The sequence below is a fragment of the Engystomops pustulosus genome, chromosome 11 (assembly GCF_040894005.1).
Source record: "Engystomops pustulosus chromosome 11, aEngPut4.maternal, whole genome shotgun sequence".
NCBI lineage: Eukaryota > Metazoa > Chordata > Amphibia > Anura > Leptodactylidae > Engystomops > Engystomops pustulosus.
Genome location: NC_092421.1, coordinates 3956222 through 3969175, shown reverse-complemented (window position 1 = coordinate 3969175; position 12954 = coordinate 3956222). Strand labels below are relative to the sequence as shown.

The 12954-nt window shown below is 43.4% G+C and overlaps 1 protein-coding gene across 2 annotated transcripts in view; it reads left to right on the top strand.

Moving 5' to 3' along the window:
• Positions 1–2333: 2333 nt before the first annotated feature.
• ANXA11 (annexin A11) overlaps positions 2334–12954 on the top strand; it is a 49417-nt gene continuing 38796 nt past the window's right edge. Inside the window, exon 1 of one of the 2 annotated variants that reach the window (XM_072130789.1) lies at positions 2334–2539. In XM_072130789.1, coding sequence (XP_071986890.1) covers positions 2428–2539 — 112 coding nt within the window. In that variant the 5' untranslated portion in view covers positions 2334–2427. The remainder of the gene's footprint in view (positions 2540–12954) is intronic. The other variant, XM_072130788.1, reaches the window with a different exon arrangement.

The window sequence follows — 12954 nt, the reverse complement described above, 5'->3', positions numbered from 1 at the left end:
TCCCCGCTCAGGTCCCTGGAGTTCACCTTCTTCTTCCTGGTGCACGCAAGTGCATTGTCCATGTATAATGCGCTGTGCGGGGAGTCACTAAGATCCTGCCCCCGATATCCTGCATGTGTCGCTTCCCCGCTCAGGTCCCCGGAGTTCACCTTCTTCTTCCTGGTGCATGTAAGTGCATTGTCCGTGTATAATGCGCTGTGCGGGGAATCACTAAGATTTTGCGCCCGATATCCCGCATGTGTTGCTTCCCCGCTCAGGTCCCCGGAGTTCACCTTCTTCTTCCTGGTGCATGTAAGTGCATTGTCTCGTGACATAAATTGAAAGTTAAATCTGGCATTCAGGCTGGTGCCACACGTAGCGCTTTGTCTGCGCTTGCAAACCTAGACAAAGTCGTGCCCACCGGAGCGGGCCTCGGCCCGATCGCATCAGCGTTTCTATGGAAACGCCTGCGATCGGGAACGAACCGCCGGTGTTTTGCGTTAGTCTGAATCCGCCTCAGTCTGAATCCGTCAGATCGTCCGCCACCCGATTTATGTTGCATGGAAGCAGTGTGCGACACAATCCCCTGCTTAATCCAGAAAACCATGAACAGTCCGACAAAAGTGCGGTCTGAGACCCTTAGTAAATAAGCACCACTGGTTGCCTATCGCATATGTTTGCATAGAGGTGAACTCCGGGGGACCTGGAGTTTGCATAGAAACACATATGTGATCGCTCGTGGCCTGTCCCTGTGCACTTTGATTCAGTTTCAAAACTCAATTAAAACACTATAGTGTGACAGCACCCAATACTTTATGGGATCATCAGGAGAAAAATTTGTAAAGATATAGAGAAAAATAACACCCAGCCACCATTCAGTGTTATGATTGACATGGGGTTAGGAATATAGGCCGGGGCGGGACAGAGCCGAAACCTTGGGCTGTCCCACTGGATCCGGGACACATGGGAGGTATGTGAGTATAATGTGGGAAATTCCCCTTTGTTAAGAGCATTGGCTGAAATCTACTGAAAGGACATCTATGGCCTGATCAAGATCCTTTAACCCTATTAAACACTATATGTAATCTATAATGTGGGCCATCTATGTCTGTGTGTAATCTGTGATCTGGACCATCTATGTCTGTGTATAATCTGTCATCTGGACCATCTATGTCTGTGTGTACACACAGACATAGATCACAGATTACACACAGACATAGATGGTCCAGATCACAGATTATACACAGACATAGATGGTCCAGATGACAGATTATACACAGACATAGATGGTCCAGATCACAGATTACACACAGACATAGATGGTCCAGATCACAGATTACACACAGACATAGATGGTCCAGATCACAGATTATACACAGACATAGATGGCCCAGATCACAGATTACACACAGACATAGATGGCCCAGATCACAGATTACACACAGACATAGATCACAGATTAATCTGTGATCTGGGCCATCTATGTCTGTGTGTAATCTGTGATCTGGACCATCTATGTCTGGCTGTGTGTAATCTGTGATCTGGACCATCTATGTCTGGCTGTGTGTAATCTGTGATCTGGACCATCTATGTCTGGCTGTGTGTAATCTGTGATCTATGTCTGTGTGTAATCTGTGATCTGGACCATCTATGTCTGGCTGTGTGTAATCTGTGATCTATGTCTGTGTGTAATCTGTGATCTGGACCATCTATGTCTGGCTGTGTGTAATCTGTGATCTGGACCATCTATGTCTGGCTGTGTGTAATCTGTGATCTGGACCATCTATGTCTTGCTGTGTGTAATCTGTGATCTGGACCATCTATGTCTGGCTGTTTGTAATCTGTGATCTGGGCCATCTATGTCTGTGTGTAATCTGTGATCTGGACCATCTATGTCTGTGTATAATCTGTGATCTGGGCGATCTATGTCTGTGTGTAATCTGTGATCTGGGACATCTATGTCTGTGTGTAATCTGTGATCTGGACCATCTATGTCTGTGTGTAATCTGTGATCTGGACCATCTATGTCTGTGTGTAATCTGTGATCTGGACCATCTATGTCTGTGTATAATCTGTGATCTGGACCATCTATGTCTGTGTGTAATCTGTGATCTGGACCATCTATGTCTGTGTGTAATCTGTGATCTGGACCATCTATGTCTGTGTATAATCTGTGATCTGGACCATCTATGACTGTGTGTAATCTGTGATCTGGACCATCTATGTCTGTGTGTAATCTGTGATCTATGTCTGTGTGTGATCTGGGCGATCTATGTCTGTGTGGGCATTGTACGATCAGTGGTCTTCATTCACTTAACCCTTTGTAAACACCGCCTATTACACATGATGAGAGATAATAGTCTCGGTCTTCAGTAAGGTGAGGCTCCACAGTCAGAGTTTCCATGGGTGCTGGGTGCTGTCCTCCTCACATGAGTGTGAGTGTGTGTCATGTCTCTCCTGGGCGGGTTCCTGCCTCCGCCTCTCCCTGAGACTTCCTTCTGCAGAGAGACCGCAGGCCGGAGAGACAGCCGGGAGCAGCACAGAGACAGCTTCTCCGCAGGTAAGTGCACAGCACCAGGACTTATCTACTCATAGACGAGCCATTGCTATTTGTCTGTAGAGATGTCCCTGACATGAGGGTGTTACTAGTCTCCTGTATGTAGCAGAGGATTGATTACAATGTATCATGTCCAGGATGTGTCATGTCTGCTGTTACTGTAACTTCTGGTGACACTCAGGGCTATAGGATTATGGAAACGTGAAAAGCTAAACATTATTTATGTACAATCTCAGTTTCCTGACTCCTAGATTAGGCCAAGCGAGGGGCTGGGGTTGTGCGCTCCCCTGAACCTCCCAATGCCCCCGGTCACCTGCCCCCTGAGGGGTCACCAGCAGCTGTTACATGTCACACTTGTCCTGTACTCTGCCTATATCACATGTATATATTAGTGTCCTCTACATATACAGCAGTTCCATCCTATACTATAAGCTGGATCCTGCTGATAAAGTCGCAGGACGGCGCTGCACAGTTTGCTGCCTGGCTGCTCTATTATTGGCGCCCTCCTGCTCATAGATGGAACAAGTCCAAAATATTGCTGGAATGTGTGTAAGCAAGTTCACTCCTTAAGGTTTATTCGGAGCAGATCTTGGGGTCTTTCCAGCGACCGAAAATATTTTAAAAAGCTTTTGATAATGCTTTAAAATTTTTACTGAACTTGGCCCCTGTATTTTTTTTCTGCTTGTCCCAGTGATGATGACAAGGACGTGGGGATGTGGGGTCATCCATTGGCTGAGATGGTCACATGTTGGTAGTGACATCATCACTGGAGCAATAAGAAACGCGTAGGGGGAGCTATGAGGGATTAGTAATGTATAACTAGTTTTATTATTTTACTAACTACCACAATAACCGTTCTGCTTTATGGTCAGATTTATCATTCTAGATTCCTTCATTCCCATTATCTTGTGTATATTGTGACATGGCGAATCCGCTAAAACAGGGATCTTTCCAAATATCTGTTTTATTATGAACAAGGAACTTCAATTCGCACTGACACATTTACCCTTTCCATTAGATCAGTAATCTGATCTGATAGAGGGTCATTGGAGATCTGAGCCCTCTTGTTTGGAATGAACGTCCCCCATACAAGACTCTAATACTTTGAGTATTTCTGTAAGATATCACTGATGTAAGCGGCGTCTTTGCACATGGTAAGCTTTCCACTAGGCGCCGCCTTCTGTGCTTTTTATGTACAAAATGATGTCTCTTCTTCATCTGGACCGGTCCGTTTTCTTCTGGTGACCCCAGATGATGGTGGCCACCTCTATTATTAGTTTGTGTGTATAAAATCCATTTTCAAACTCCACGTTCACATTCAGTGTAAAACCCACTGATGTCATTAGGAAGTATTTACTGTGTATGCAGCCTCCTGATACATCTCAGACAGATAGAAGATTAGGTAAGTCCAATGACAGACACCTAGTGATAACAAATGTGTGACAGACTTCTCAAGGGGTGATGTATCATTGGGTTTCCTGGGCTTTTTTGATGCAAAAAAAAGTCACATTGAGGGTTTTTGAGACTTTTCACTGCTAAAAAGACTCGCAGGACTATATACACCTCTTCATTAATCCGGGGTAAAGATAGAACTGGTGCAGCACTGTGCAAAGCCAGAGTCATGACTTGGGACTTTTGAAATAAGTCCCATAAAAACCTATTCCAGTCCCCTGCTGATGTGTGTGTGCTGAGACTTATTATTCATTTTGCGACTTTTATGGGACTTTTTGCAAAATAATCCCAGACCAAAGGAAGACCATAAGAACATTTATTAAAGGGCCAAAATCACTTTAATGAATCTAATTGGCAGCGGAGCTCCAAAAATAGATATAGAACTGTCCCAAGGAGCCGGCTAATGATAAGTAACCCCCCTCATGTCTATAGCCGGCCTTCTCTTTCTAAAAAGGGATGGTCAGGGATCTTTTACTTAGATCCCAACTATAATCCAGTGTAGAGAATCCATCAGTTCTGCTCTTGTCTTCCTTACAGAATTGCATTAATGTAACCATCTAATTTTGTCAACCTCTTTGTTGCAACCCGTAGCACGGCATCCCTTCCTTCTGTAGCGTGACTACCAGGTCCCAATGTAGCCCTGGAGTTATAATTCAAGCGAATAAGCCAGCCATACATAATGATAAGAACAGCCGTACATGTAATGATAAGAACAGCCGTACATGTACTGATAAGAACAGCCGTACATGTACTGATAAGAACAGCCGTACATGTACTGATAAGAACAGCCGTACATGTACTGATAAGAACAGCCGTACATGTAATGATAAGAACAGCCGTACATGTAATGATAAGAACAGCCGTACATGTACTGATAAGAACAGCCGTACATGTACTGATAAGAACAGCCGTACATGTACTGATAAGAACAGCCGTACATGTACTGATAAGAACAGCCGTACATGTACTGATAAGAACAGCCGTACATGTACTGATAAGAACAGCCGTACATGTACTGATAAGAACAGCCGTACATGTACTGATAAGAACAGCCGTACATGTACTGATAAGAACAGCCATACATAATGATAAGAACAGCCGTACATGTACTGATAAGAACAGCCGTACATGTACTGATAAGAACAGCCGTACATGTACTGATAAGAACAGCCGTACATGTACTGATAAGAACAGCCGTACATGTACTGATGAGAACAGCCGTACATGTACTGATAAGAACAGCCGTACATGTAATGATAAGAACAGCCGTACATGTACTGATAAGGACAGCCGTACATGTACTGATAAGGACAGCCGTACATGTACTGATAAGAACAGCCATACATGTACTGATAAGAACAGCCGTACATGTAATGATAAGAACAGCCATGTGCCATGTGCAGGAGGTATAAATTGGCATGGAACAAGTGTTCCAATATGATCCTTAGCCTCTATTTTACATTCTCCCGGGATTATATCTCCTCTGATTGCTCCTGCCTATACATGTTACAGCTAAGGAAAGCCGGAGGTGGTGTCATTAGCAGCAGTGCATATGGCAGTGCACTGGTTAAAGGTGTGCAGCCTTCTTTACAGCCCCATTTATTGCCTGTAATGCAAATAGTGTGTTTCCAGTGCGAGCGGAATAAAATGGAGGCATTGTGACGTCAGGGTTTTCCTGAGTGTGGGAGGAAAGTAAATGTTTAAGCCAAATGGTAATGTTTTCGATGTTCCTATCCCCCCCCCCCCCCCCCCTTACAATCCTATAAATATAGTACGGCGGCCCAGATCCTGACAGAGTCAGCATTATTCTAGATGATGACGGCTATTTTCCTGTGGATTCCCGGCCAGGTCGCTGTATGTAGCTGAATGGGTTGGTGGGTCCTAGTTATGGCAGGTATGAAGTTGCATCCAGACTACAGACTGTAAGCAATGGCCATTTATATAGTAAATGTGCCCCGTTGTGGATTTTTTTGGGCACTTTTTTGTTTTGTCTTCTAGAAGTTTTTGGGATGGTGGCTTTATGTAGTTGGTGAACAGGGACATGGTCAAGCTGGAACAAGAAAGGTGTTGGTAAGAGACAGAGAAGATCTATAGGTGAAGACTGGAAGACAATGGCTCAGGATTGTAAGTTACTGTAAGCTTTGGAATAGGAACCAAGGTTATATAGACAGGAGAGAAAATGCTGGAGATTAGTTCATTATCAATCCACCATGGTATATGAGGACTAGAGCAGATCCCGCCTGAAGTCTCCTCGCCACGTATAGTTCTGGGTGAAGCAACGTGTTGTAACAAGAGGAAGAGGGAATGGCCAGATAATAATGTAGGTAATAGAAAGGTGGATTCCAATAAGACTCATCGATGGCATATATATATATATATATATATATATATATACATACATATAACGGTATATATATATAAATCTGAAAGTAGTGAAATTCGAAATACTTTACCAAAATAAAGGAGACCTGTATAAGATGAGGAATTTTAATTTATATGAATATAATTGGAAAACATTTCCAGTAGAAAAGCTTCTATGATGAGCAGATAATAATCCGGGAAACAATACTTCTTTATTAGAAACAAGAAGCAGCTTGCCCTCATTAATGGTTACAAAGTTCCCACATTTCATTCCACTTTATTTTACATAATGCAAATATTTTTCATTTGACAATTGTAAATTTGCCAAGGAACAGCATTGTATAACCAAAGAGTTCTAAATGCAGGAAACCTTGTGAACATTTATAGGGGGAGATTTGTTCTGCCAGGTTTATGGGGGACAGTGAATGCCCTGGCCCGTCACATTTACTATAGTCACCCCCAGAAATCTCTGCCAGGTCAGACCTGGTCTATGGGTCCATTCTGGAGGCGATTGCTTGTTGTAATGTGAATAAGTATTTTCAAATCTTGTGCTATACCTTACCATATACAGGTAGTCCCCGGGTTACATACAAGATGGGGTCCATAAGTTTGTTCTTAAGTTGAATTTGTATGTAAGTCGAAACTGTATATTTTATAATTGTAGATCCAAACAAAAATTTTTTTGCCCCGGTGACAATTGGAGTTTCAAATTTTTTGCTGTAATGGGACCAAGGATTATCCATAAAGCTTCATTACAGACTCCTTACAGCTGATCAGTGCAGCCTGGGACTATAGTAACATCCAGAGAGGTCACCAGAGGGGCCCGTCTGTAACTAGGAGTTGTCTGTAAGTCAGGTGTTCTTAAGTAAAGGACCGCCTGTACATAGATAATACATGTGTATGTGGCTGTGCACACAGGTTTATAAATTTTACTAACAAAACTTGTTTCAGTCTCCGCGCTGTTCTAGGAAATACCAGTAATTCCAGCTCCTCCTGTCCGGTAAGAGATAAGGACATGTGAAGGACGACCTGTCAGGGAATGTTCCAGGAACTGACCGTAGTGAAACACATGTAAAATTGGATGTGTTAGTAAATATTACATAACCATTCTTTAGGCATGAGCCAAACTCGTCAAACAATACTGTTTATATTATTTTTTTATAGTCTCCCAGAAATTTTTCATGGAAACATATTAGAAAATGCAAGTGTTAGTGATAGTTACACTGGTGTATAGTGCACATTGTCAGGCTCAGAGGTAGTGGATCCTCTGAACCACCACAGGACCTGGTACTAGCTGACACCTGGGATCGGAATATAAGTGGCACCTGGTCTTCACCAGAGCCGCCGCAAAGCAGGATGGTCTTGCTGCGGCAGGGTACCACCAGGTTGTTCCAGAGGTGCGACTTTGTCCATGGGGGCAGCCAAGGTTGAGGAATAGAAATGCAGGCAATCTCGTAGTCAGGGACGGGCAGCACGGGATCAGAGTCGGGGACGTAGCAATAGGTCAGGGCAGGCGGTGGAGGAGCAAAGTCAGAAATAGAACCGGGGTCACAACGGGAAATCACAATAACAGCACCGGGCATCAGACACAGCTTTCTCTAAGGCACATGGCACGAATATCCGGCAGGGAGTGATGGAAGAGGCAGGTTTAAATAGCTTTATGGGAAAATGGGCAGTGCCAATTTACGGTGCGATGGCCCTTTATATTTCCTGAAGCCAGCGTGCCCTAGTAAAAGGGGACGTGTGGGCATGGACGGCGGACGGTAATCCAGAATGCGGACAGGTGAGTGGCGCCAGCGGGGAACGAGGGTCGCGGGAGCACCTGTGACACACATCATAGTCATAATAATAAATCTTTATACAGCGCTGCCATATTCTCCAGCCCTTTACAGCTCATGTGATACATGTACAAACAAATGAGGACATAATAGTCATATGAAGAATAGGAGTGCGGGACCTGCTCACTAGAGAATACAATACATAAGATCATCCAATGTAAAGAACTCTGCTTTGTTGCTATAGATATTGTCTGATAACAATCTGTGGGTCATTGTGGGTTCAAACTGCGTCCACCACTTTGTGTGTGTGTGCACATAACGTATATTTGTCCAGAATCTGAATCTGAGGACAAATGAGACCTTGGAATTGAGTCACAGTTGCCCTCCTCTAGGAGTAAGTGTGACCCTAATGGTTCTGCAGTATATGATTCATTCACAGCATGTGCTAGTATGTGCTAGTATGTCCATCCTGAGGTTAGGGCTGATGTACTCAAGACACTTTATGGCCCTGACCTAAGCGAGTGTTGTGAAAGATTTCCTGTCCAGGATGCTACAGAGTGTCACAATGGGTAACATGTAACATGCAGCTGTGGTCACTTTGTGTCATAATTAAAGGAAATCTACTGTCAAATCCAGCCTGATAAACCAGCAGGGCTGTGGAGCTTTGATAAAATGGACTCCACAAACATATAATAAATTATAAAAATGTATTTTCTATTCCTGATCTCAGGATTTAAAGGAAACCTACCACTTGAAGTGTCAGGTATAAGGGGGAACTACCGAGCACCAGCACAGGGTGAGCTCAGGGTGCGCTGGTGCCGGAGCTTATTTTTGTTAGTGTTTTAAACCGCAGTATCGCGGTTTAAAACACTTTTTAAACTTTATGGCCGAAGCTGCTTCGGCGCAGGGAGGTACGCGCTAGGCGCACCATGCGCACGACCGTGCACGCAGCTACATAGGAAGTGAATGAGAGCCGCGGGCACGGTCGCGCGCATGGTGCGCCTAGCGCGTACCTCCCTGCGCCGAAGCAGCTTCGGCCATAAAGTTTAAAAAGTGTTTTAAACCGCGATACTGCGGTTTAAAACACTAACAAAAATAAGCTCCGGCACCAGCGCACCCTGAGCTCACCCTGAGCTGGTGCTCGGTAGTTCCTTCTTATACCTGCCACTTCAAGTGGTAGGTTTCCTTTAACTTAGGGAGGAAGGGGGAAACGACATTTATTGGTCAAATGGCCAAAGGGCACCCTAGATGCACTAGCAACCACAGTACAGCACAAAAACCCTCCATAGAAATGTTAAATAGCATCCCGGAAAACAATTACTTCATTAAGAGCAGCCAGTAATAGTGCAGACCCATAGCAGTCAATAATATTGAAGAGACCCCCTGAGTAGACAATAATATTGAAGAGACCCCCTCAGTAGACAATAATAATACTGGAGACCCCATAGCAGATAATAATACTGGAGACCCCATAGCTGATAACAATACTGGAGACCCCATAGCTGATAACAATACTGGAGACCCCATAGCTGATAACAATACTGGAGACCCCATAGCTGATAATAATACTGGAGACCCCATAGCAGATAATAATACTGGAGACCCCATAGCAGATAATAATACTGGAGACCCCAAAACTGATGATAATAATACTGGAGACCCCATAGCAGATAATAATACTGGAGACCCCATAACTGATAATAATACTGGAGACCCCATAGCAGATAATAATACTGGAGACCCCATAGCAGATAATAATACTGGAGACCCCATAGCAGATAATAAGACTGGAGACCCCATAGCAGATAATAAGACTGGAGACCCCATAGCAGATAATAAGACTGGAGACCCCATAGCAGATAATAAGACTGGAGACCCCATAGCTGATAATAATACTGGAGACCCCATAGCAGATAATAAGACTGGAGACCCCATAGCAGATAATAAGACTGGAGACCCCATAGCTGATAATAATACTGGAGACCCCATAGCAGATAATACTGGAGACCCCATAACAGATAATAATACTGGAGACCCCATAGCAGATAATAATACTGGAGACCCCATAGCAGATAATAATACTGGAGACCCCATAGCTGATAACAATACTGGAGACCCCATAGCAGATAATAATACTGGAGACCCCATAGCAGATAATAATACTGGAGACCCCATAGCAGATAATAATACTGGAGACCCCATAGCAGATAATAATACTGGAGACCCCATAGCTGATAACAATACTGGAGACCCCATAGCTGATAACAATACTGGAGACCCCATAGCTGATAATAAGACTGGAGACCCCATAGCAGATAATAATACTGGAGACCCCATAGCAGATAATAATACTGGAGACCCCATAGCAGATAATAATACTGGAGACCCCATAGCAGATAATAATACTGGAGACCCCATAGCAGATAACAATACTGGAGACCCCATAGCAGATAATAATACTGGAGACCCCATAGCAGATAATAATACTGGAGACCCCATAGCAGATAATAATACTGGAGACCCCATAGCTGATAACAATACTGGAGACCCCATAACTGATGATAATAATACTGGAGACCCCATAGCAGATAATAATACTGGAGACCCCATAACTGATGATAATAATACTGGAGACCCCATAGCAGATAATAATACTGGAGACCCCATAACTGATAATAAGACTGGAGACCCCATAACTGATAATAATACTGGAGACCCCATAGCTGATAACAATACTGGAGACCCCATAGCTGATAACAATACTGGAGACCCCATAGCTGATAATAAGACTGGAGACCCCATAGCAGATAATAATACTGGAGACCCCATAACTGATAATAAGACTGGAGACCCCATAGCAGATAATAATACTGGAGACCCCATAGCAGATAATAAGACTGGAGACCCCATAGCAGATAATAGGACTGGAGACCCCATAACTGATGATAATAATACTGGAGACCCCATAGCAGATAATAATACTGGAGACCCCATAGCAGATAATAATACTGGAGACCCCATAGCAGATAATAATACTGGAGACCCCATAGCTGATAATAATACTGGAGACCCCATAGCAGATAATAAGACTGGAGACCCCATAGCTGATAATAATACTGGAGACCCCATAGCAGATAATAAGACTGGAGACCCCATAACTGATAATAAGACTGGAGACCCCATAGCAGATAATAATACTGGAGACCCCATAGCAGATAATAATACTGGAGACCCCATAGCAGATAATAAGACTGGAGACCCCATAGCAGATAATAATACTGGAGACCCCATAACTGATAATAAGACTGGAGACCCCATAGCAGATAATAATACTGGAGACCCCTTAGCAGATAATAATACTGGAGACCCCATAGCAGATAATAATACTGGAGACCCCATAGCAGATAATAATACTAAAGACCCCATAGCTGATAATAAGAATGGAGACCCCATAGCAGATAATAATACTGGAGACCCCATAGCTGATAACAATACTGGAGACCCCATAGCTGATAATAATACTGGAGACCCCATAGCAGATAATAATACTGGAGACCCCATAACTGATAATAATACTGGAGACCCCATAACTGATAATAATACTGGAGACCCCATAGCAGATAATAATACTGGAGACCCCATAGCAGATAATAAGACTGGAGACCCCATAACTGATAATAATACTGGAGACCCCATAGCAGATAATAATACTGGAGACCCCATAGCAGATAATAATACTGGAGACCCCATAGCAGATAATAATACTGGAGACCCCATAGCAGATAATAATACTGGAGACCCCATAACTGATAATAATACTGGAGACCCCATAGCAGATAATAAGACTGGAGACCCCATAGCAGATAATAAGACTGGAGACCCCATAACTGATAATAATACTGGAGACCCCATAGCAGATAATAAGACTGGAGACCCCATAACTGATAATAATACTGGAGACCCCATAGCAGATAATAATACTGGAGACCCCATAGCAGATAATAAGACTGGAGACCCCATAGCAGATAATAATACTGGAGACCCCATAGCAGATAATAATACTGGAGACCCCATAGCAGATAATAGGACTGGAGACCCCATAACTGATAATAATACTGGAGACCCCATAGCTGATAATAATACTGGAGACCCCATAGCAGATAATAAGACTGGAGACCCCATAGCAGATAATAATACTGGAGACCCCATAGCTGATAATAATACTGGAGACCCCATAGCAGATACTAATACTGGAGACCCCATAGCAGATACTAATACTGGAGACCCCATAGCTGATAATAATACTGGAGACCCCATAGCAGATAATAATACTGGAGACCCCATAGCAGATACTAATACTGGAGACCCCATAGCAGATAATAATACTGGAGACCCCATAGCTGATAATAATACTGGAGACCCCATAGCAGATAATAATACTGGAGACCCCATAGCAGATAATAATACTGGAGACCCCATAGCAGATAATAATACTGGAGACCCCATAGCAGATAATAAGACTGGAGACCCCATAGCAGATAATAATACTGGAGACCCCATAGCTGATAATAATACTGGAGACCCCATAGCAGATAATAATACTGGAGACCCCATAGGAGATAATAATACTGGAGACCCCCCAGAGCAGATAATAAGACTGGAGACCCCATAGCAGATAATAATACTGGAGACCCCATAACTGATAATAATACTGGAGACCCCATAGCTGATAATAATACTGGAGACCCCATAGCAGATAATAATACTGGAGACCCCATAGCAGATAATAATACTGGAGACCCCATAGCAGATAATAATACTGGAGAC